This window comes from Clytia hemisphaerica, unplaced genomic scaffold, assembly GCF_902728285.1.
Source record: "Clytia hemisphaerica strain Z4C2 unplaced genomic scaffold, Clytia hemisphaerica genome assembly, whole genome shotgun sequence".
Classification (NCBI taxonomy): Eukaryota; Metazoa; Cnidaria; class Hydrozoa; order Leptothecata; family Clytiidae; genus Clytia; species Clytia hemisphaerica.
In genome coordinates, this window is record NW_027103648.1 from 364,769 (window position 1) to 391,810 (window position 27,042).

At 35.6% G+C, this 27,042-nt stretch overlaps 1 protein-coding gene across 1 annotated transcript; it reads right to left on the bottom strand.

Annotated features, from left to right (window-relative positions):
* Window positions 1–27,042, bottom strand: LOC136802993 (monocarboxylate transporter 14-like). Its single transcript, XM_067059741.1, has 6 exons — window positions 26,903–27,042; window positions 8,932–9,415; window positions 4,182–4,921; window positions 3,611–3,747; window positions 3,154–3,386; window positions 1–2,412 (listed from the first exon to the last, which is right to left on the bottom strand). Exons 2-6 carry the CDS (start codon window positions 9,224–9,226, stop codon window positions 1,460–1,462), a joined length of 2,358 nt encoding a protein of 785 aa, XP_066915842.1. The 5' UTR covers window positions 9,227–9,415; window positions 26,903–27,042; the 3' UTR covers window positions 1–1,459.

Genomic DNA, 27,042 nt, shown 5'->3' on the forward strand with positions numbered 1-27,042 from the left:
TTTATTTTTCACCACCTGGGTGATTATTCCTTATATTTGGATACCATATTACCTTTTCTTGAAATAAATTTTAGAAAAATACTATTTTCATTTTTATAATACAGTGATATTTACAATTTACAATTTTTGCTAAAATAGTGATATCCTTAATGTTTTTACAGAATACATATTCCAAGTCCACCCATAGAGTCTGATGTGCAGAACAAAAAAAACACCTTCGCGTCAGGGTTTGAAACGGTGATGGTCATTTTGAACACCCATGCATGGCCATATTTTCGCGGTCGAAATGAATCATAGGTAATCAGAATGATTGCGCCCCCATCACGACTTCCCGTTGGTTCAATTTAAAAACATCCAAAATCTTAAACAAACAGAAAATCGTTATACAGAGCGCAGTGGTGCTGATTATCCATGGTTCCTTTTGACCGTGAAATGACTATAACAACACTTTACTGGTGCCAATTTGAACTGGTCTAATACAGAAGTTGCATGGGAGGTACATTTGAATTGCATTTTAATCATCAAAAGTTTAAGCATAACTTTCCCAAGGAAAATCATTACATGCAAACTTTGACGAAATATTTTTCTCCCCATTTACACTTCCAATAAATATAAATCTTTAAAAAAACATATGTACAAACTTTAAACATTCAGACATACATAACATATAGACCAGCGGCCGAGGCCGAATTGTGTCACTTCGTAGGGCACCCCTTAGATCAGGGCAAATTTTTGATATTATTCTCCTGATAGGGTGTAGAATTGATTAAAAAAATTTGCCTTTCGAATCTCCTGCAGTTTTCTAGTGAATCGATTTTTAGTTAATCGATAGAACTTATCAAGGGTCCCCCTTTACTAACGGTTTTTTCGAAGTCTGAAAATCAAATACCTGAGGCTGCCAACGGATTCAGCGTGAAAAGTAGATGAAGAAAATGGGGTTATTTGTTAAGTTTGGACCACCTGGTGCCGAGAAATGGCATTTTTAAGGCGAAAAATCGACGTTTTTGGCGTTTTCCAATGACGTCAGCATTTTTCTGGGAGCATTTTCTGAAAGAATCATCCCCACAGCTGGATAGCCCTGGATTAGTAGTATCCGAAAATGGTATGGTTTGTTAACTATTGCACGTGCACTTATCGTGATGGTAAAAAAGGACATAACTGTCGAGGTATGCAATATTTAAATGAATCCTTCTCAGATAACATTGCGAAGAAATGTATGGATATAAAGGTGCTTCAAGTTTGGGACCAGCTATTGTTTTAAAAACCAAAGTCCAACTCTCTCTAATTTGAACATCTACAATTCTTTCTATAATCTTTCTAAAATATTGGTCCCCTCAGCTAGAAATTAGTATGGAATACTTTCTGTAGTTCGAATTTTTCTTTAATTCGAAGAAAATTCTTTGATCCCTTAAAGATGGAAATAGAGAGAGTCAATTGTAGTACATATCAAATAAATTTACTACACAACAGCTAGTCTTTCTTCCACAACCAAAATCTCATTCTCCATACGAACCGTGGAAACTGATCTACTCTTTGATCCAGAACTTTTCCACAAGCGACTCCAAAATACAACTAAGAAGCTTTTACGTGGAGTTCTTGTTGTTGATGTATTTAAACTATCAGCGCACTGTTTATGATGATGGTGGTGGTCTGCGAATCTGGCAAGTGTTGGTGAATCTGGATGCTGATCACAAGGCTCTGGTAATTGTTCAAAGGAGTCAGGTTCTGGCTCCTCGTGAATAACTGTCTTTTGTATACTTTCTAACGTCTTTGGCATTGGAAAGTACAGCTCTGGATGATAGTGTGATGAAGGTGTAAGTTGTAACGATAAAGGTCTATTTCTTGGTTTATAACCTGTCCCCTCCAGTTTGTATTGCTCAGCAAACGACGTGGATTCAGGACGTTTTGCACGCGCACCGTCGCTGCTAGAACGCGGGTGCGGTAGGCTTGTGAAACCGTCTATGATATCGTGACTTTTAGCCGTCGGGAGAACGCGATCTAACGTGTTAACACGTAACCGTTCCATATTGTTATTTGATGGGAAAGGATTCAAAAGATCACGGCTTGATAAATAAATACGTTCGCTTGACGCGAAACTGGTGAATTCGATAACTCGCGATACGGTTGGGATTCGTTTGCGAGCAGCTTCTTCATACGGGTTTAATAAATCACGGTTGGAAAGATAAATACGTTCAGTAGAAGCAAATGACGTCATGACGATCGTTCTGGATGCGGCTTCTTGTCTTTCTTTGTCTTCACGGTATTTGCGTCTTTCTTCTAAGACTTTCTCACGTAGATGACCCTCTTGTTTGAAGTACGTTATAAAAAACATGATGAGGACGCCACAAATGTTCATCATTCCGGCCACGTAAAAAGCGTACGAGTAATCTTGAAATGCATCGTATATCCAACCTAAGAATTGAAAGGAACGAGTTTAGAATTCAGAGTGAAAACTTACCCAGCTGGCACACAACGTTGTTTCAACGTTCATTTAACGTTATATGGACGTTGTGAACGTTAAATAAACGTTGAAACAACGTTGTGTTCCAGCTAAGTACTGTTTAATTTGTTTAATTAGATGATTGACTGAATGGGTATCTTGTTTATTTTATCGAAAAACAACAACTTTTTTAAAAGCTAGTTTTTAGCAAGAATGCGTCTAAAAAAGCGCTGATATCGTTAGGGTTTGATTATATTTAGTTGGTATTTTTTTACTATTCAAGGAAAAACTGTATCCTAAATATCTTTAAAACTGGCGAATTGAATTCAGAAAAATAGTATAGACGACGTTTTTATTACAATCAGTAGGTACTAACTGGGTATGAGAAATGGTTGAATATACCCTATACATAAAAAGTGTCTGATCTTAAAGAACGGTCTCCACTTGCACGCGCTGCGATCGCACTTTTTCGAGCAATGCTTCCACGCTATTGGTCAAAAGAAAAATGAAGCAATTTCATTGGCGTGATCTTACGTAACGGTTGAAAAAAGTTGAAATGTGTTCAACTTTTTTTTCGAGCGCGCGCTACACTTTTATGACGTAATCTTTTTTCTAAGCAAAAAGGATTGAAGCCAAAAGGTGCGATCGCAGTACGCGCAAGTGGAGACTGGCCTTTAAAGAATGTACATAAGTAATAGGATAAAAATACGTACCAGCAATGGGTGCTCCAACAACGGTCGGTATCCCCATCAACATAAAGACACAACCAATAGCTAACGGTAAGCGTTGGACACCAACAATGTCTTTGGTGATCAGTGGTATCATTACAATGAAACAAGATTCGCTCATTCCAAAGATGACAGCGTAGATGATCAATCCAAAATATGATTGTTGAACAGGGATTAATGTGGTTGCTACACCCATGACAAGAAGAGCCATCTGATACCTGTATAAGAAAGATTTGTTGAACTTATAATTATTCTAAAAAAGAAACAAAGAAGATTGAACTATTCCAGGACTAAACTTCTATGGACCCCTATGTTGAAGAGGTCATTTTAGGGAATGGTGACACCCCCTGGATTTTTCTCTCAATTTTTTCAGGATCTCCTTGGATCATTTGTGAACTTTTGACCTCAGAAAAAAAGATCTTGAAAAAACAACAGTACATACAATTTGAGTGTTTCAATGCGTTTAACACCAGCCAATTTTCCACTCAACACTTTAAAGATGGTAGCCACAATGGAGAGAACACTGATCAGGAATGCTGCATCGACTTCTTTGATTCCAATAAGTTTCGCATAACGAACCTGTGTGTAGATCAGAGAAAAATTCTTTCTTAACAAATACATTTAATGACTGTGTTAGAATAAGGGGTAAGCATAGGTATTGGTCTCTGAATGTAGGATGTTTAAGCGTGTAATGGTCCCGCCATAAAATATAAAATTAAATATTTAAGGTTCCAGCCAAAATTGAGAAAAAATCATCCGAATTTTCATTATTTTTAATCGTCAATTTCAGTCAATTACGCAGGTAGGCTGCACGCATCCCCTCTGATATGTTTTGATATATCAAAATCGATTCTGGGGATGCGCGCAGCCTGGAGCACAAGAAGCCCAGTTGGCACACAACGTTGTTTCAACGTTCATCTAACGGACGTTGTGAACGTTAAATAAACGTTGAAACAACGTTGTGTGCCAGCTGGGAGAAAAAAAAAAGAAAAATCATGATGAGATTTACTCACAATGTGTACAAAAGGTACGAAATAACCCAGCATGAAAATAGCCAATCCACAGCACCACGCTACAAAGGCTTTATCAGTGAACAGATCAATCAGGACTTGCTTCGTATCACTCATACCATTAGTGCTGTCAAAACTCTCTTCAAAGAATGGTTCCTCTTCTGTAGTATCCTCTATAGGAAGGCGGCGTTTATCCAGTTGGTTTCTTGAATCTCGACTCAGAAGAGTTTCTTTGGTTAGTTGCCGCTCATTGGAGAAGGCTTTCTCGATTTCCTCGTTTTTCGGTTTGATAACATAACCTTGTCGTTCTAAATATTTCTGTGGTAATGGTCGATATAAAGCTGCAGCTATAAGTACTAAACCGTGAAGTGCCCCCAGACAGTAGAACATGTACTTGACGCCATAACGTCCTGCAAACCACTGAATTGAAGGGCTCAAAATGAGGGTACCGACCCCAGCTCCGGCCGATACGATCCCATTCACGAGGGCCAGTTTCTTGTTGAAATAAGGAACCAATATGATCAATGTTGGAAAATAGCAAAATGATGTTCCGAGACCCCACGTGACTCCAAATGTGAGGTACATGATATTGAGTGTTGGCGCATGTGCAGACAGAACCATACCAAGAACACATAGGAAACCACCCAGGGCGGCAATAAGGCGGCACCCAAACCGCTGACACAGTGATGTGGTGAGTGGGCCCAAAATAAACATCATCCCGCACGATATTGAGCTGACAAATCCTATTGATAGAAGTTAAATTGTAAAAAGTATATTACATCATACTAACCGGTTCACATCGTTGCAAACGCCGATTTAGCGTATCAAAAGCCCTAATCGAGCCCTAATAGTCGATGGTCTATAATTCTTTAAGGGGAATTTAACTTTATCAGCGACAGGAGTACATCGGGCAGTGGGAGGTTTTTCTCGTCATATACAGATGAAATCTCTGGCTTTATCCCAACAATATTGCATGATGTCAGCGAATAATTGCATAAGCTGATTCATGATATGATAAGGTGAAAATTTCAGTCAGTCAATTTTCCTATCAACAACACCTGAAATCCCGGAGTTTTTATACTCTTTTCTGAAATAGAAGACAAAATATTTCGGTCTTGTTACTCTGTCCCAGAGTGTATCTCACATTTATCCTTTGTACTACGGTTATGAACTTTACATTTGGGTCTGGTACAAAAGACAGAAAACTTTTTTTTTGTTACTTGCTTGCTTGGTTTCGCAATTAAGATCGGGCCTTTGGCAAAATGACAAGAAATTGTTACAATTTAATCAACACATGAAAAGCTGACGGCCAAGGAACCAATTACTGTATTTAATTGCCCAATTTCTTTATTAAGGTACCAAACCTTTGGCACCATCTACCACACACAAAGGAAGTATGCTTTATGTAAATATTAATTGAAAAATCGTTAGAATTTGACTATAACTTTATTGTCATGGCTTGATTTGTGTCATGGTTGAAATTTACTTTTTAGGGAGTTGACCCCGATGAATTTATTTGTTATTTTAAGTGGGTCGATGTTCCTAAAAATAATCCATAGAGGAAAATCAATTCAACGAACGAAAGTAATTCTATCTAATTAAGAAGAGAAAGAAAATTGGGTATTTTAGGGTCTGGTTAACCATACTAAAATCGTGTGTAAGTGAGTGGTGACGACCTAAAATGCATTTTAATTTTGTGCTGACATCTTCAAGTTTCGAAAAAAGGGACATTCTAGAATTTTATTGACGTGAAGTTTTGTGATTGGTTGAGGTTTGCTTGAGGTAAGCGCTTTGCGTGCTTTAGGTAAACTAACCAACGATGTCGCAAAAGTGTTTCTTCTCTCTTGAAAGTTTGATGTCATTAAGAAATTAAAATCCAGATTGCGATTGGTTATTAATTAGACAACTTTAAACTGATGCAAATTTAATTACGAAACTATAGTCAAAGTTTTTTCCTTCTCTAATGTGCGGGAAAGAAATTTTGATAAAATGTTGCTTAAAAATCTCAACAAAATCCTGAACACAGCCTTTGGGGAGGTAAAGGTCAGGGGCCGAACCCAATCAGCGAAGGACTGGAGACTAAATTGATTGCGCAAGCTATCCATTAACTCAATCATTGTTAATGTTTTCTTTTTCAAATGTTAATTTTGGCTATGGGAAGATTCTAGAACAACTATCGTAAGCGTAAAGAGTACGCATTCGACTCTCTCTAATTTGATCATTAAGGAACCCAAAATTCTATTCGAAATAGGAGAAAGATTTGATAATTATAGGTTTTAGTTCAGGTTACAGAAAAATTCGAATAGCAGAGGTTCGAATTAGAGAAAGATATGACTATGACTGTACATACAACAATGAGCTGTCCATAAGGTGTCCAAATCTTTTAAGGAATGTTGTTCCGTGACCAAATAATCAATTTAGAGCTCTTAATTACATACGAGACATCTTGCCTTACAACAAGTGCTCACCTTCAAGACATTGTATTTAAGCTTTCTGTCGTCTAGAGGTACTAATACAGGAATCTAAAGCCAATTAATTAAGGTTGCAAAAACCCCTTAATCTCATCGAGCTCAGGGATGTCAGAATTAACACTGCCGCTTTTTAACGAGATTACGAGAACTTTTAAGTCCATTAACTGTGTCGCACGATCTCGATAATTAAATATCAATAAATAGACGACATAATAAATAGGCACGTGTGATATGTCCAAATTGATCTCTTCTTTTGGTAATTATTGTACTTAACGTCAACCTTTCCATAAGTTCGCTTAACATTCAAATGGAAACGTCTTCGCTCAGAATTAAAAAATACCATCGTTTTGCAAAAGATTTCTATTTCCGCACTAAGATTCCTTTGCCACTTTTCTAGCAGAAAGAGATGAGGACTTCGGGTAGTTGAAAAATAAGCTTTCGGAAAGTTGGGCAGTTTCAAGAGGAAAAGATTTTCCGTAGCTTTAGAAACAAACCCTTTCCAGTCTGATGCGGTTATCCCGGGAAAAATAGCGGAAAGATTCCGGAAAAGTGGCATGAGTCTTAGTGCAGAAATGGGAATCAGCATTTACCCGGAAATTCTGCAAGCTCATTTCATATGAATTTCATTGACGGTCAATGCGGCTCAAAAGGTATTTCTTACTAACAAGATAAAGGAAGTTGACCAAATTTTTGTAATTGCGATTTACGCAAGGTGCTTTGTCTATGGCATTTTATCAATAAGATTAGCACTTGATCCAATACCTTTAGTGTTAAAAGATTTTCAATTTCATCAATTTTAATCTTATCTCATAAGCCTGTTGTAAGGGATTAAGTCTGCGGGACCTTTTTTACGGATTTACTCTCGTCTCCCTTGATATGCCTAGAGCGACATTATTTTTTGCATTGTTTTTCTAACGGGTTCGACCGAAGCTTGCGCAATAATAGCTGATCTGATACGCTAGTAAATTCATGTCTAGTCTGAATCGCAGACCTCTACAAAACTGAAGGTAGTATAGGAAGCACGAATCTGTTAGTGGATGCCAGCAGCCTAATTCATGTCCTGATTGTGTTTTATAATTTCAAAAGAAATCCATGTCTATTTTTTTGCACCAGTTGCAGGCTGTAAAAATATCTAAATTGATTTAACTCCGCCCATTGATGGAAGATAGATCTTATAATCATCGTTTTCTTCGGAAAGAAATACATGAAAACGCGCTGGGTTTATTCAGGCTGAAAACAGCATTCAGTTTTGGTATTTTAACAGTAATGTGAGCTACCATAATTGGCGAAGGGACGCTGTAGTCCCAATATTGTCTCAATTTATTTTTGTGTTGCCCTTAGCAAAGAAAAGAAAGTTAAGAACAAAGAAGGGTAGCAATGAATTCAAATTATTGAGGAATTTGGATTTTCTCTCATTTTAATTGAAATAGTCCATGAGTGAATAGATTACTGTAATACTTTTTGGTCTTAACGACCCTTTTGATGGGTTTATTTGTATTTTTGACAGCCATTAATATTTTAGATTGCTTGTTTCAGGGTCCTTTCAGACGTAAAAATAAATTCAACCACTGGTTTTCTTCTATTTATTTTCCTTCTTAAGCTTTTATAAGACTGGTATGAATTTTGCATGTTTCGAAAATCTTTGTAAAAGGGTTCTGAATACCTTAAGTGCGACTTGATAGTGTACAGATGTACGTTTTTAGAAGTTTTTCACTGCAAAATGCAAACGGGATTTAGAGAAATCTTTTATAAAACACCAGCAGTCATCAAACCGAAATCTCTGAATTGATTAATATGTCTAAGTGTTTTTTTTAGAAAAATTGAGGAAAATAATCTGAGAGAGTTATTTCCTAAATCTGATTTTGATTTGTTTAGACAATTATGGCATCATTTAACATACCCAGATTTCTACCTAGATCATACCTCCATGTAAATGTTTAATAAACAAACCAAAGAACTTAAAACATTTTCAATTTTTCAGTCAAAAGTGTTAACCTTTAGCAAAATATGATGGATGACTGAAAACTTATCAAAGTTAAATATAAACTCATACAAACTCATATATTTTGGATGAACAGTGAAAACATGTCGGCGTTTAAGACTAATTCACTTTAGTGTTGTTTCCCACCATATTGTAGTATAAAAGAGAGGGCACACTGGGGGCACACTTAACAATGGACTTTAATTAGTTCTTTAAAATCAATTTTCAGAACCATAGAGCCAGGCAAAAGAGAGATCGTATGGACATCGAAATATACGTAAAAATAAGGATCTAAACTTACCGGTGCTACCACGTGACTCATTATATTTCTTGACCAGTTCGTTGAAAATGACGCCCGATGAATTCTGCAAACCAACTACAATCCATTGTGTTAAAAATGCGGCTGCAACCACCACCCAGCCCCACCCACCATCAGGGTGTGTTTTGGGCTGTTTATCATCTTCAAGGGCGGTGATGATAACTTCACTTGTTTTATTTTCAGTAATCATTATTTGAGTTTGTTTTTTTGAATCAGAGAACTTCATGGTTGGAGTATTATTGCTCTCCTCTGCTTTGACTTCTTTTAACCGTTTCATTGTTTTTATTTTTTATTATTTTCCTTTTCCTTGGCGTCACGTACTAATTGATATTAAGGAGATAATCGTTCACACTTTGTTATTATATTCCGCTTTTTTCGTTTCGTCTTAATTCTTCATGATTCTTAGCGTTGCAACACTTGATAGTTATTTTCCTTTTTCCAATTCTGATTCTTCTAATATTATTCCCTATAAAATCAAGAAGAAGGTCAGATAGCAAATTTCCAACACCCTCAAAACCAAGGAAAAAATAAAGAAAATTTCACCAAAATATGCCAGGATATAATGTCTCAAACATGATAATCTAACTGGCTTGACCCCAAATAAAAACAAAATCAACCATTACAGTGCTGTCATCAGAGTGTAACCTCGTCTTAATGTCTTTATCAATGCGTATCTCTGATTGAAATGATATGGCGATCAATATAGCATACTTTTTCCTTTTGTCACTCAAAACCAATACTTAATCAAAAAAAAGCGTCTTATTCACTTAAATGAGATAATTAAATTAATACCTCATTCTATGCAATTAAAGTCATACATATTTGACGACGATAGCAGGGAAAGAACGACAGAATGGGTCAACCAATACAATCAAAGAGGAGGTATTATGAGTTTCTACTCTACGAGAATAAAACCCCTGAGTTTTTATGATCACAATATCCGTTGAAAACATCACTGAATAAAAATTAACCAGCCTCTGTCTGATAAGTTCCGTTTTCCTCAAACAAAGAGAAAGTTTCTAGTTCCCTCGAATCAACCTTTTAATCAAAAATAGTTTCACCAATCATTTGTTAGTTTAGATGCAGGCTCATAGAAGACCTTCTCGCTCGTAGAAAAAAAAAAACCACGAGATTGCTCAAACCTTTTAAAAAGTCCGGAGTATTGAATGTGTCTCTTAAGAGAACGTAATGGTAGGAGAGCAACACACCTGAAACACATTGACCTGTTTTTGGTGTCTTAAAGGCGCTTACAGATAGCTTTATTGAAGTCACTGGTCCTCATGCTTCTCAAATTGATCTTAGAATTACCAAACAAAATCTTTAAATGGAAGAATAAATGAAACGCCTGCGCCCCTATGTAAGCGTGTCTAGTTTCTGTTGAAACCTAAGGTATATGGACAGAAAATTGAATAAATTGATGCAACAGGAATACGAAAGTAATCACTTGTGACTTCAACGGAAGTCGGACCACCTTTCCGTAAAAGAGAAAACAGTTATTCATTGAATGGCTTGTTATTATTTTTCGATTGTAATTATCTTAGACTAGTAAATAAACATTATCAATTTTTTGTGTGCCGGTAAGCGGAGCCTCCTTTAATTAGTATTATGTTTATAAGAACAGCACGGTCAAAATAATTAAGAAATTACCGCACGCTTGTTTTTTATAAGAACAAACTATGTAAGAACATAAAGCTTTGATAACCAAAATACTGAGAACAAGTTAAGAACATTTTAAGGCTTTGTAGACTCCCGATTAAAACAACCGATTTCTTCAATAGAATGTTTGAACCTCATCATGAAAGGTTACTAGCAATCGGTATCACACAATTTGATCGTGCTTGCAGCTTAGGCTACAGCAGGTTCTTATAGCGGAATACAAGACTCGGCAGATATAGTGAAATATTCCCTGTGGCTTTTCAAATAGAAAAACGATTCATACCTCAAATACCTCTAGCAGATAAATCCAATTTTCACACTTTTAATAAACATAATATTCTGGATTTTGCGGAGAAATGCCAACTATACCATAACAAATGATTTTTTGCTTTAATCAATCACAAAAATCACCTAATTTGATAATACAATCTCTGTGTTTTCATTTATTTAGTATTCTAAGTGTAATGAATACCCAATGAAAGGATCCTAATTAAAAAAGTCTTTTAATGAGAATTCAAACATATAATTAATGACAAAGCGATAAACTCTAGATGATAATCAGCTAATGAACTGTCAAAGGTTCTATGTGAAATTTATCAGAATATCATCAGATTCATTTTCCGAAATTCAAATTCTAGAGTAGTCTAAAAAATGGAATATGCTAAAGATGTTTGGTCTTTTGTAAGGCCATGAAGTTGTGGAAACTGATTTAGAGTCGTCCTATCAAAAAAGATTACTTAGGAAAAACCCAACCAACATCAAGGCACATTAGCCTGTATGAATAATCTATACAGTTTTTTTTATAAGAACAATGAGGCTCAAATTAAAAATAAGACCAATTTAAGAACAATGTTGGGCCTGGAATAGCTGAATTTTAAGCAAATTAAGGGTCAAATTAGTATAGAAAAGAGTAATAACTCAAAACTCAATTTTACTCAGTTTGTAAACAAGAACAGGACTCAGAAAAGAATGTTTAGACTCAGTGCCGTATAAAGAATTTACTGGCTCTAATGAATAAAAAAGAGTTTATACTAAAAGATAAGGTATGATAACATCAAGGCAGCACGTGCCCATTTTTCAAGCTTATCATCTCTAGATTGCGTAGGTATACAAAGAAGTCAATGATCCCTTTATAGAATATGATAACGATGAGATCTTTTGCAATTTACTTATCTAAGTAATGAACGGTTACTGCACTACCATCGATTCGATAACTATGTCCTGATCCTCCTCCTCCTATAGTTCAAAAATGTTCTCAACGTGCTGACTTCGTGCTGACTTGTTACGACATTACGTTATTGTCCTCTTGGTTATTTCAAATTTTAAAAGTCCTAGTATCCTAGCTAAAAAAAGAACTACATACTGTTAAGTTCAAAAATTGGCTAATCTCATCGAGTATGAGTCGTTGTGTTGTTGGGTAAATCCTTATATACTTTGTAAATAATCATACCTTTATTATAACAAAGCTGGTCTTGAAAAAATCCTTGACAAATTTTGATAATTTACAAAGCAATAGGACCAAAGACGTCGCAAGCAGGGGATCCCTAATCACGCAATCACGCAATCACGCAATCACGCCGAAAATATTTACTCATCATGCCATCATACAAAAAAGATTCTCTCATCAATCATGTATCACGCTTTTTTAAATCATAGATAACACCATCACGCACAAAAAAGCCTAATCCCGCCACCATCCAAACCACTAGGGGAGGGTCACTAAATCTTAGAGAGCCATTAATATTATAACAACAGCAACTGGATACTAGCCTTCTCAAAAATACAGTAAACAGAAGGTTTCTAAAGATTGAAAACAAAATATTTCAAGCAATTTGGATATTCACCACATTATCTAGTATTTTCCTACTTAACAAAACCATAATGGCAGCCATTGAAATACGTTAATGGGTTTGTTTATGTTGCCGCGAGAAAGATAATTGTTTTTGTGTTTGTGGAAAACACAAGTCTGTATATACCGTTTGGGTAAAATATAGGAAGTAACTGGTAGGATTCACCAAAAATCCAAAATTTAACGTATATCCAACCATTTGCTTCAACGGCATTTTTAAACAAAAGAAAAAACCATCTTTTTCCTCCTCCCGCGATGCGTGAGCAAAGATTTCGAGAAACACTTTTGTTAATTCTGCTTTGTCAGCATTAGAGGCGCACCTCCTTTCTATATCATTAAAAAGAATACTTTTGAAGAGAGATTCTTCAGTTCGATCAGTCAGTAAAAAATCTAGGCCACTCTTGAACCTTTTTTGTGCAAGAAGATAAGATAATAAGGACATATTAAGGATATAGCAGTATCCACTCTAAATCAAAAGTTGGAATAATTACGCCTCTATTAAGCGTTTTGATTACATTTAATACATCGGTTTGATACTGACTGGAAATATGGGTTCCTATAAGGTAATAGTTTATTCCCAGGTTTTGACGACATATTTTTCACAGACAATCTCCAATATATTCCAGGGAAGGTCGTCCAATTATTATGAATCATTAATTTAATGATGGAAAATTATTCGCGTCTTTCCCTTTCCTTCCGTAATCACTCAAGAAGTTTCGTTTTTGAGGAAAATCATCATCATTGCATAATCGTTTCTTATCCTGCTCAAGATCAATCTATCCAGATCTATCATCTATGGAAGAGTCAAAACTACCAAAATTCCTCACAGATAAACAAGAGAGATTCTTCAAGTACAAATTAGGGTCAAATAAAATTGTTTTTACTTAAAGTAATGGGCTATTCCATTAAAAATCCATACAGGAGGGTGGAAGAACCTGTTAACATCAAAAAGAATTCACGTGTGGACAACCCCTGAAAAATGACAAAAATCCCTTTGAAGAATGATTTTTCTACCTTTTAACTGAGGGTGAAATGTTCTTCAATTTAGCGATAGCCTTTAGTAAGATTCTTGGGTATAAGATTCTCCGGGATAAAAAGAAAACCTCAGAACCTACGAGAGATATTCACAGTTCGATTTACCCACCAATTCATCTTATCAGCCTTCTGCTGGGACAAGAGGAAGGAAGTACGTGACCTCGACCAGTAAAATAACAAAAAAGGAAGAGCTTTATACCCTATATCTATCAAAATAGAAGTATTCCCTGTTCCAGATAAAGGACTGGCGACATATCGAAAAATGGGATGGAAAAACTGAATAAATTATTCTCTTTAACGAAAGAGATAAGCTTAATATAGTCTTGATAATAAAAGAGCATATGAAAATATGAAATATGAACGAATAATCAAAAGTGAAACCTTCCTTCCTTAAAATTTCAAGATCTACTCAAACATTCCATCTACATTTTGCTACCCAATAGCCTAAATTAGAGTCCATGCCATGAATTTGAAAAAATGAGGGGGACAAAAAGGTGTACACAAATTCCTCTTGTTTTGCAAAAAGGTGGGGGCCTACCCCTGCCTAACCGATGGGATGATTGTGCGGGCTCTATAAATATTTATAGCTTGCTTTATTGCCTTTATGATTTTGATGGTGAATTTCTGAAAATGTAGAGTAAAAACATTTCGAAGCCAGCGCCATCGGGCCAGCCAAACTAGCGTCGCATTTACCAACCAAAGAAAATATTACCAAATCACCCAGACAAAACTTAATAGCTAAGGTCATCAAGCACTAATGAAGATAATGACCTATCTAATAACTCCAGACCAAAGGTTCTTGGCACTCAGTATAGTTCAATACACAGATAAGGAGGAGCTTGTATTTTAAGGTTTAAACACATCACTTAATCTCAATTTGGTATTTAATAGGTCTCCTAATTGTGCCATGTCTAATAGGAAAGACACTAAGGCATATTGTTTCCTTGACCCTTATCGTTACTATGTTTTGCATAAATTGAAGAACTTTGAACAGATAGATAAGATATATGCCATGACAATTCTATCGGCATAATATCATGGAGAAATAAGTGAGAGGAAGAAAAAACTGTTATTGCTAACATATCAAAATGTGGAAGCTTTATGGACCGCCTTTATGATTGCCATTATCTCATATAAATAAAGAAAAATCTTCAGGGGGACGTATCTATCCGATCCTCGATTAGACATCATAAAATAACTTATCAGAGGTTTGTACAAAAATTCTATAAATCAACTATTGGACAAAGCTCTCAAATCACTCTTGGAAGGCTGCAAAAAACAGAGTCCAAACTAACAATGATGAATTCGAGACGTCTTAAAAACGTTCATTGAACGTCCAACCAACATGATTTACCGACAAGAAAGCTCATCAAATAAACATTAGAGGTTAACAAAATTAAGACTCCTCAACCAATGCCTCACTAAGAATGACGCCGAATGCCTATTTTGATGACTTTTTAAATGATGCTCCTTTTTTACGAGACCTCGAAAATTGACCAAGAGAAAATTGATTGGAAATTATTCCTCTCTTGATAATTATTCTTTTTCATTAATGACAGCCGTAGCTTAAAAATATAGTATTTAGCTGCGATGTAGAGATGATTAGCTTCAAAGCACCAACATATTGACCATTGCACGCTATTCCTTATGTCATTTAGGACTTTTAGGAGCTTAAGGTTGGGAAAATTATATCTCCGAGCAGAATCTAATTACCCCGCACTGGAACGTACGCACTCTAAAGACCGTTGCTCCCTAAGAGAGCATATCCTTTAAGAGCAGTCCGTGGGATGCTCAGAATCGGTGATCTGTTATGAGATTCCGTCTATCAAATTCAGTCTTCCGCCAACAAAGGGTAACCCGCACAACCAGCCAACCAGCAATTTGGTTTAAGTGGGAATATTCACAAAAATAGATCGAAAGAAACACAATCTTCCTCATCCTAGACTTTCAATATCACAATGTCTATAGCTGGTCTATTATAAGTTCGACCACACAAACAGCAATGTTTTAAATAATGAAAGCGGTTGATGGGTAACAAATATTCTTGTAACAATGACAACCTTGATTCTCACCCGGGCGTGCTAAGCGTGGTAATTTCCCTATCCTAGGGTAGGTATCTATCTAGGGATAGGGCCAATTCCAAATGATTATATATACCAGAGCGTGACTCCAAGATCTTGTTACAATTATTTTTGACAATACAGAGTGCCCCATAAAAATGTCTCTACAAATCCAATGTTTATCTCGGTTGTTTCCATGATTTTTTATAGGACGAAAGCAAATGGTCTTTTTAGTTTAGCATTTGCCACAAAAAGATACCTGGCATACTCCTGGAAATTGGATTCCATTGGTTTCACTGTAACAGCAACAAAGTTCTCCGAAGACACGCTAAACACACCACACAACTAACAAAGCTTGATCAACAGCATACATACCGTATGATTATTAAAAATTGTAATGCATTTGAATTCAGATTGCCATCATACAAGAATCTACTTCCTGGGAAAGATTAGAATCATTTTCACATTTAAAACGAATAGGAAAAGATCTCTTCGTTTTAAGTGACTTTTAATGTTTATCCTGCCTTGCTCTGAAAAGGATTCTAAACCCCCTCTTTGTTTAGCAAATGAGCTAATTCACAAACAACTGAAGATGAGAAAAAACCATAGGGAGGAGTGCGAGATTGTCCATAAAAGCGTGTTTTTGAAAATAAGAGATCTCCTTTACAGATTTTTTTGAGATGTCTTTCCATGTCAGCTGTCCATGTTAATTACCTATTCCGGTACTTGATGCTTTATACAATAATGGCTAATTAACTTTCTTAAGCCTGTATCGGCTTTGAAATACTTACAATTCATTTAATGCTGGCACTGTTTTGGTTAGTGATTTTGTCCTCCTAAATTATGTGGTGCATAAAGTCTTTGCATTAAACCCTGAAGATTCACGACAAGGATTTCGCACTGCAAAAATAACATCTTGTTAAACCTCGTTACGAGAAGATCTTGGTGAGTCTAAAGACTAGATTATTAGACGGATATATCAAGTGTGTATTTTCTATAACACACGAATAACATGTAATCTTATATAACAATTAATGCCTTGAGGTCAATTTGACTATATTATGACCGAAGTTTCTGGTGATCCTTTATATTCTTTTGCGATATTTCGATATTATTTGAATGACAGAAATAGGAATGATAGAACCTCTAAATCTTCAATAATCTATTAACGCATCTGACAGTGGAAAGGAATTAACGGAATCCATAATTTAATTATCAGTTCATCTGTAAACCGAACAAACTACACTACAGACAAACAAAGTGGTTCCGTCGATAGATGCTCTGGTTAACCGATGCCTTCAATAACAACAGCAAAGTCGTCAGCACAAAAAACCAGGTAGTCTGAATCACAGACCTCTACAAAACCACAGGTCGAGTATAAGGAGCACGAATCCGTTAGTGGATACCGGCAGGCTACAGACAAGGGGGACCATGTGCGACTGCATGCTCCTCTAAAAGCCCGTTCAGCAACCCATAGACTACTATGATATCTACGTAAAATAATGACTCTTTATGAAAAACAGACATACCGGGTGACCCACGAAAAAGTTCGAACGTTTCTCGGCGTCTTGAGGCCGAACAAATGTCCCAAAGTGCTTGGAGTTTTATTATTTAGAAAGTAGATATCCTAACTTAAAATCCGAGCCATTACTTTTTAAATTTGACGCACAAGTTCCCTAGTTATGAGCTTTTAAACTCAAAATTCACTTTTCGGAAAGTGTAAAAAACAGGTAAAAAAGGGGTATCAAATTAGGTATTTTTAGACGTTTTTGATATACAGTTTTTGAGAAAATTCCTTGAAAGTGCCAATTTTGATAAAAAGTAGTCTTGGTTTAAACAAAAACTACTTTAAAAGGTGTTTTTAATAATTATTAATGTCATAAAACTCGTTAAATAAGTCAATTTATAAGAGATTTTCTAATTGATTGCATTAATTTAATACCTCTTTTTTACGTGTTTTTTACACTTTCCGAAAAGTGAATTTTGAGTTTAAAAGGTCACAAGTAGAGAACTAGTTGGTCAAATTTAAAAAGTGATAGCTCAGAATTTTAAGTTAGGATATCTACTTTTTAAATACCAAAATTCCGAGCACTTTGGGACATTTGTTCGGCCTCAAGACGCCGAGAAAGGTCCGAACTTTTTCGTGGGTCACCCGGTACAAACCACATATATCAATTCCACCTAAGCACTGACCATACTATGAAAGACTGATTTGTATCCACACTTTCTTCATTCTTGTTTACACATATACAAAAGCTTGGAATCTAGCGTTGGTTGTCTAAGTAACCATACCTCCGAATCCGCTTGTTATTGAACGAAGCGTGCGGGACACGGTAGTATCATGTAGCGTGAATAAATCTGTTGGATTAGTTCATATGAATGAGCTACTTTATTAAAGTGTACTATGAAATGGTATATAAAAAACAAGGAAGCTTAAAAGGTTTATATTACAGGTAAACCGAGGACATAAAAAACAACAAGTTCATATCACAGGTAAATACATTTGTAAGAACAATTTTATAAAAGCACGAGGCTGATACTTAGTCAAAATCTAATACCAAGTTGGACACTTTTGAGCCTCAGATTTCAGTTATTACTATGATTACTGGTCTTGACTTATTCTATGAAAGTTTTTAGTCTTTGAACATGAATATAATAAGCCTTTTAAGAACTGTGAGTATTTAAAACCTATGAAAAAAATGAGAATATTTGAGGCTCAGATTGAATTAACTGGTTCTTATATGTTCTGTATTCTAAAAACACTTTAAGACAAGTGCAGTTAAATGAAAAGCATTCCAACCATAGTATTCTTACTATGAACCTGTTTACGTTTGGTCATCGTACACACGAAAGTTATTATGACGTGGTCAGGAAAGACCTGTTCCGTTGCAGTGCTACACTTCCTTGTAGTATAGCCAAAGTTCTCGGTGGAACGAGATGGAGTTTTTACAAGCTTTTATTTGATTTGGTTGGTCGTTAACCAGAAATAAAACAATTTTGCTCTTTTTTCTAAAGAACAAGTCATTTTTTACTTCAAATAACCAATTATTAAAGTATCTTATAAAAACTCCAGAACATCTGCTCTAGGATTTGTAACCACTTATTTTACCTAAGTTTCGCAGGCCACTTTGTTTGCTCGACTAAAAGTAACATTTTGCACTAGATTTCAGAAAATATATCAAAGGAAAACTAAGAAAGCGCTAGATTCAATCAGTTGCCGAGAATGCGGCACAAATCTTAAGTAAAACTTTCCATTGCCTGGGAAAGGTTGAAGGTTCACTCCAAAAACTTCGGTTAAACTTTATCGAACAGATCAAAAATGACTATCGAAATAATCAATAAAATGTATGAAAAAAAATATCATGAAATCTCGAGTGAAAAATTAACCTCTCAAAATTACACGGTATCTTTTTACTGGAACTCACCCAAAGAAAAGCCAAAAATTCACGTTTGAACTGATCCTACTCGATATCTAAAGCGATCCAGCTCTCTTGGAAAGCAGAACAACAATAGAGAAGTTTTTTATAGAAAAAATACCACATGCACCAAAAAATCAAGAACTTATTTTAAACAGTTGCAAAAATTGAAGAACGAACCTGGTCTGAAATACCCATCAATTTGGGCACGTGAGCAAAATAAAATGAAATTCAACCTTTTTGCTTGCGTTTTCTGACCGAGTAGATGTACATAAAGTCTGTATTGCAATATCATGATTACAAAGATACAACAAGCTACAAATTTTTCTTTTTTATTGTCCGTTCGTCCACGCCCTTCCAGACTGTATCCCAAAATAACTAAACTATAGTTGATCAGGCCAATGATATACAAAAATAACCAGCTTGAATAAACAACCAAGACCTGACAGTAGGTGCCATTCCATACCATAGAGCCAGTATAATTAAATCATACTTTAACAGGCGGGAGATCAATATAAATCAAACACTAATTTCAAAAGTAAAAACAGCAAAAATTTACTAATAATACCCGTTAATTTCATGCCAAGATTTCAAAAGTAAATCCTAACATTCCAAACACACCAAATTGGCAAACAAAGTACAGATAGGAGAAAGTTGTTCAATATAAGACATAGATTGTTTTAAACATCAGCATAGCGTAGTCATCATTTCGAGCAGTAAGAGAAGTGTTTCATTTTAAAGACCCAGATTAAGAAGCACACCAGGAAAACTGCGCATACTTCAAAAACATGTATATAAACTTTTGGAGATAATGTGAGTTACTTTTAGATGCCTTTGGATTGAATTGAGTAAATTTCCTTATCCAACTTTCAATCCACAGTTTTGTTATCGTCACGTGTTTACTATGATTTGATCACTTTCTCACTGTGCTGCGATTTATAATTAAAAAATACCAGTCACATACCATGAAGCACTTCAACGATAAATAAATATTCTTCTATCTGTCCTACTGGACCTTATCTGATGAAGCCATTTCCATCATTAAAATCGGAATGATCGGATTCACCACACGATTTTCGTCGCTAGGTTTCCCGGCTAAGCTAAAGCTTTAATCCTAACCTTATTTTTATTGTCGATATAGAAACGCGGCACCATGCCCAATGGGTAGGAGCCGTAGCTATATGATAACAGAAAGACTTTGTGAAATAGTATTCTCTTTGGTTTCATGCTGGATGACCAAATACACGATAAAAAGGTTAGAAAAAACAGGATTGTCAAATAAAAACTTCCAGGAAAGGCAACTTAAACGAAGAAATACGTAGAATACACAGCACGTTTCTATGTTAATTTTAACTGAATTTTTTTTCTGGGATTATCTTCAATTAGAACTTTGGTAAAAGCTTCATAATGAAAAATGAAAGACTTGTGAAAAAATCTGGTAAATCGATATACCTTTTATTGCGTGATCCTGTCTATAAAAGGGGTCAAAAGGAAAACTCTTTCGTTATATTAGCTAAGTAATGCAAACCGACCTGAATCATCATTTATTTAGCAGCAAATGACTTCTTTATAACAAGAGGAAAATTTAAAACGCACATGCTCGGTTAAATTAACTCAACTTAAAAAAGCAAATTCTGATAAAGATCAATGACCTTCCTTTTTTGTGTAACAATGTTCCCGCGGAAGAATTACTTTTAAACAGAGGAGTGTGAGAAATTAACCAAAATGAGTGACCATTTAAACGTTCGATAAAAGTCGTCGCAAATGAATCTAACATTTCTTCACCCAGCACGGAAAACTTCAAAAGCGGTTGCACATGCCTTAAAAAGCAGACTAGATCCACTGTATGAAATTTAAAACATTGAAGTACAGTTAGCTCTTCTTTATTTGAACTTCTATTCACCAAATCTCTCTATAATTCGAACTACTGTCAAGAAGAAATCCTCTTAGATTAATTTCCTGAACTGTCACACAAAATCCAATGTTTCATGTTCATAACTCCTGTCCATAAAATCATAAACATAAACAACCTCAAATAAAACCGTTATAAAAGATATACCATCAAATATAAACATGACCACATTCTAAACAAAACCCCTCTTCAAAAATATTGTGTATTGCATATTTTTCAAGAAGACAGTATCCCTTATGATGGAAAATCACTTAAAAAATATTTCTCCTGAAGTAAAAATATTCAAGAGTCTTTAAGAGAATCCTTGAGAGATTTCGACCACTCGTTCAAAGGTAAACATTGGGAGGAAATAATCGTTAAAATCTGTGGTACTTATAGATTTGGAATCAATTTCTTGGCTCTTATGATCAATCACGTAAACTTTGTTGTCCGGAATTGGGATTTAGTAAAAACGAAAACTTAAACAACACGTAATTATGTCTGGGAGTTTAATACAAAGCGGTATGGATGCATATTTCAAGGTTTTCTATGTGACTGGCAGCTCCGGGTATCTCAGCCAGTAGTGCATTCGCCTTTCAATCAAAGGGTCCCCGGTCACCGCCAATTCAGCAAATGAGTAGCTTAGATTGGGTATTTTGATCTAAGCGGTATGTTGCTGGAAGCTGAGAGTAGGTGTGGCACTCCACCTCAGCATTCAACCTCTCAGGTCTAGCACAAATAGAAAAGGGGATAGACTCCCTCGCTTCCGACTCTGTCGACAGTCACCAGCTGAATACACCTTTTTGACCGTAGCCGCCAATTGCCACGCGGGCATTTTTTGTCCGTTTTACCACCCTGAACTCGATCCAATTCTTTTTTTACACTTTTTCTATTGTCTTTTGGTGCGAAAAAAAAACTGGGACGGTTTTAGGGTGGTAAAACGGACAAGGATGACAATTGGCGAAATGACAAATGACAACGCCGCAATTGGCGGCTACGGTCGAAAAGGTGCATAAACTTACTTATTACGTGACTAAAGAGTCAGGAAACAGAGCGTCACGTAAACGCGGGATTCAATCGCGCAATTGAAAGATAGAGAATGCTACTATGTGTTTAGTAAGAGGATTAAGAGTGAATGAAAATGTCATCAAAATATCTTGAACCTTTTTGTAAATATCACGCAAGCAAAAGGGAAAGTTGGAAAAGATTATTGTTGAAACTCTATAACTCAGATACAGTTGATACAGTCAACTATCGCAAATTTTAACTCAAACGGGAATATCATTTGTTCAAATAACAGAGAGATTCGAAGTATAGAAAGTATATCAAGAGAGCCTCTCCTTGCCGGGAACTGACAGTTAGTTCGAATTATAGAACGATTCGAATAAAAGAAGTTCGAATAAGCGAGAGTCTACTGGGAAGCAAAACCTTTATTAGACGTAGAGTTATCAATACAAATATACAAAACTAACTCAAAAATCTTGAATCGTATTTTAAATTCAAGAACCATTTTTGAAGCTAGATGCTCCATAACAGCATTGACTTTCCAACTGGTAAAAACCTTCTGACCATCAGTAGCGTAGACAGGAGGGGCGCAAAATTTGTGTAGGAGAGCTGATTTTTATGACACTGTAATTATATTTTTACATTATGAATAGATATTTACAGTGTCATAAAAATCTTCTCTCCTACACAAATTTTGTGCCCCACCTGTCTACGCTACTGGACCCTTGACCACTACTTTCTTTGTATTCCCCAAAACTGTATCTCATACACCATATGAAAGTGTAGCCTCAGCCAGGCATTGATAATATATTACAAAGTGAAAATTGTGCAATAAGGCGAGGAACGATTTCCCGACTAGACAAAACCAAAACACTCAGCATTATCTTTTTCAGGAGTATCTTCCAAAACAAAACTTGATCATTTTCTTTGCTTACAAATATCGCCATATTATCTCAAGTAGTAAGAAAAAACCCATTATATGCACCAGCAATGACCATGCAGGTTTTCAAAAATACATCCCCTCACTCACTATGATTAAACCTCAAGACATAAATCTGGCAAAAACTAAGTGAGTGTGTCCAACTGTTGATATAGAGCGGAAGCTTACCACAATTCATCCATTGATTCCCACACAGTTGGGTATAACATGACATTCCGTAATCTCTCTAATTAATTGGTTTTTAAAACGTATGGTTGAAATTTTATCAAAAAGACTTAATTCAAGGTAATAGAGGATTAGATATAATTTGAATGAATATATTTATTGAAACTAATCCCTTTGTTGACACATATTTTGTCATCAATACTTATTTTTCGATTGCATTTATCTAATTCAATAAAAATATCAAGGGTATTCCGTTTTGTCCCTTTTAGATATTTCTATTTTCAGCATTTGGCTAGCGGAAGAAAAGAGGTAGTGCTAAGGATAGTACTATAATAATATAGTGAATGTCATACTATTGCAAACGGGTAAAAATAACCACATATATTTTATGATCGTATCTAGAGGTAAACAACGTACAGTACGTCACTTCCGACACGGCGATCTACATGACGACGTCTTGGCGTACCAGATGACGTATGATTTGGAGCGGGTTTGCGCCCGATAATTTTTACTAAGAGAGCACCGACTGTTTATACACCATCTAATCTTCGAAATCAAATATAAATCAAGTAAGCAAGTAATCGAAACAGCAGCAGGTATCATACATCAAATAATTCACCAGCACCATTCGCGCCGAAATTGAATCGGAATACAGTATCAGGTGTCTATATCTTTTATTAAATTTTGAGTTGGCAATTGAAATAAATTATTCTAAGATTAACTAATTTAAAGAAGAAAAGAAGACGTTAATTCCAGTATTTTCATACCTTCATATATAGGGTTTTTGTTGTCAGGGACGAAAATCTTGAATAAAATCCAGTGATTATATAGAAAGAATCCAATATCTCAACATATGAGATTATCGACAGTGTTTTGAAAAACATTTTGAAATGTTGATCTGTTTTCAAGGTAGGATTGATTAGGATTAATTAGTAAAACTTGCATGTATTCAAATGAAAAAAAGGATTTAAGATCACCAAACGATTAAAATACATGACTCTCAAATCTCAATGTAAAAGGGTGTATATGAAATAAGCAAAAGTAGAAATTCAATGTAGACTCACTAGACAGGACTCGACAGGACTCGACAGGCAGAGTTATACATGATTAAAGAAATCAGAGAATTATATCACCCACCGAGAATCTCCTGATGTTATCATCAATCTTTCCATAATCGTTTGGAATTCAAATTCCGGATTTAAAAGGACAGTGTATCTGTAGGGTAATCCAGGAAGCAGATTGGTTTTAATTTTTCTATCCATCGGGTTCTTACCTGACCAATTCCTTTAATCCAAACAAAGATAATAGTATGTAGGCTATTGCGGATGTGTATTAGGGGATGTGACACTGAATAGCGATAAAAAACATTTAATTAAAACGACACAGTAAAACCGCACCCTGATAACCAGAATTACGTATTTTCGAGTATTTCTCCACAAATAATGGCTACTTTTCAGCTTCCAAATTCTGAGACGATTGAGAATATTTAAACATTATGATTTGTGTGCAAACTTTTTCAAACTTTTGTGCAGAAACTTTTGCGAGGTTGTAAAAAATCACGAAATTAACGACATTTACTTAGAACAAATAAACACCCCTGTCTCAGTGCCCCGGTGGCATGATTTCAGGACATGATTTTTTTCAGTACATGGTTTCAGTACATGATTTTTTCCTACGTCACTGCAGTAATCAAATTTTTATTGCACTCATTTGTGAATTGAGATATAAATTGAATAAAGACAGCGACAATAAAAAACAGTTCTTGAATTCCCAAGCCATTTAGGATGATTACAAATGAGTGCAATAAAAATTTGATTACTGCAGTGACGTAGGAAAAAATCATGTACTGAAACCATGTACTGAAAAAAATCATGTACTGAAATCATGCCACCGGGGCACTGAGACAGGGGTGTAAATAAGCATAAACTTTCGCGAATCGTTGGATAAAAATTATAAATTCTATACGAAAATTGTCTTAAAATGACGAATGGTATTAGAATTTGATGGCATTGGATTAGAGAAAAAAAACGCCTAACGTGTTTTCTCGAAACCTAATCGAAAAACAGAGTTCCATAGTTCGATTTTCGAACTTGTTTAGAACAGAACACCAAATGTCTATACACCACACATCATCTTTGAAATTGAATATAAATCAAGTAAACAAGCAATCGAACCAGTAGCAATTATCACTGCATCAAATAATTCACCAGCACCATTCGTCCACTAAAGGCGTACTTGCATAGCTTATTTATATAACTCAATACGATGACACAAAGTGACGAATTTGTGATGGAATCGATTTTTCTAATATATCCCGATCTATGCCTTTAACAAAAATAAAAATAGGATTAAAAATAACGAGATGAAAATGTCTTGTTTTGCTTTTGACGTCGCTTACACCGAAAAAGGCTACACGCATAAATCTGATGATTTTATTTTAGTAGGCGGCACTTTTTGACAGTCATTACTGTGAATTAGGTTGCGACTTGGATTGGAGCGTGACTAAAAATGACGAAGTAATGTGAGGTAATGTGAGGGTATAGTCATGATTAATCAATACGTAAAGGTCATTGAAAAAGAGTTCTGGTTCGTTCGTTGAACCCCGGTGTCACAGAGCCGCTGGGAACCCAGCCCCACTGGAAAATTTGGCCAAAATTTCATCCCCGGTGGGAAAATTTCCCAACTATTTTAACCCCACTAGGAACTGACTTTTATTTTATCCCAATTTGAAATTTAATGGAACAACTTGCACTACAAAACCATCACCACTGGATTTTCGACTTAGGAATAATAGAACTTGCATCCCTATTGAGTTGAATAGAAAGTTTCATCCCCACTGTTAGGAAAAATTCTCACCGGGGCTGCGAGACATTGGTTTTTCGTTGTAGGATCACAAAGGATCCCAAGAATACCAAAGCCCTAATCAAACATGTTTTTGCGGATATTTTTTGTTTTTTTACAGGCAATCCACTAGCTGAAAATATTCTAAAAGGAATTATCAAAACTTGTCTACACATAGAACGAGTTTGTGTCAATATGCCGCTAATTAGGTTTGAACTTATAACAAGATCTTGACGGCATCGTATCACTATCTAATGTAATTCATAAAAGGACAAAATGTAATACAATTCCTGAATCAAACATTTTTTTTCCTTTGTGACTTCTTATACTACGGTAAAAAAGAGGTGTGTAGAAGGGTGAGGTCATCATTCTAACGGAAGCAATGACATCATACTCAGGTGACCGTATGAGACTAGTTTCCAAATTGGACTAAAAAGAGAAATAGGGTGACCCACCTTACAAAAAGAACGGGATGGGTCCATTTAATCGAATTAGAAAATGTTATAGCAATACAACAGTGTCTCTATAACTCGAACACACACAGGGAACACAAATATGTTCGAATTATGGTAATCTTGAATTATTTAGAATTTTTCCGAACTATTGAGGTTTATAAGGCATTATTCATTATAAAACTTGTAGAGGTTTGAGTTATTAATTTTTATGCACGTCAAAGGGGCGCACGGTGGAATTAACAACAATATGCTCTCATCATGGGAGAGAAAGTGTTTTGATGTTGAGCAGCTCTGTTACACATAGACGGCGTGTGTGACATGGATACTCTTGAATCAGAGTTATACGATAAAGTGAGTAAAGTAAGGGTAATAACGCATGAAAGTAAGACATTTTTCAGTGAGTTTCAGCACCCTGGTCTCAATCTCCTAAATGGAATAAAGGGTCACAACTACTAACCTTCACACCCGGGAAGAAAACCTGCGTTCTTCTCCTAGAAAACTTGTTTTGAATTTTTATCGCGTAGATTTCATACTTGAACGTTTCTAATTGAAATTCAAGAACAAATACCAGAAGCTTAAACGTAAATCTTTTGGTTATGAAGCCACAATAAATTTCCAATATGATATAAAAAGTACTTACTTAATATGTAAAGTCAATCACCAGTTGTGTGCTGTTGTCATCTTGTATATACAAGTTAGTAATCGATATCTCTGTTGCAGTGCCGTAGCAACTGGGGGGGCAAGGGGGGGCTATGCCCCCCCCCCAATAATTTTTTCAAA

Coding starts and splice junctions, on each gene's coding strand:
- LOC136802993 (XM_067059741.1), bottom strand. CDS start 9,226: ATGAAACGGTTAAAAGAAGTCAAAGCAGAGGAGAGCAATAATACTCCA. Junction 3,748..4,181: donor TCGTACCTTTTGTACACATT/GTGAGTAAATCT, acceptor ATCTACACACAG/GTTCGTTATGCGAAACTTAT. Junction 2,413..3,153: donor TGTTGGAGCACCCATTGCTG/GTACGTATTTTT, acceptor TTCAATTCTTAG/GTTGGATATACGATGCATTT.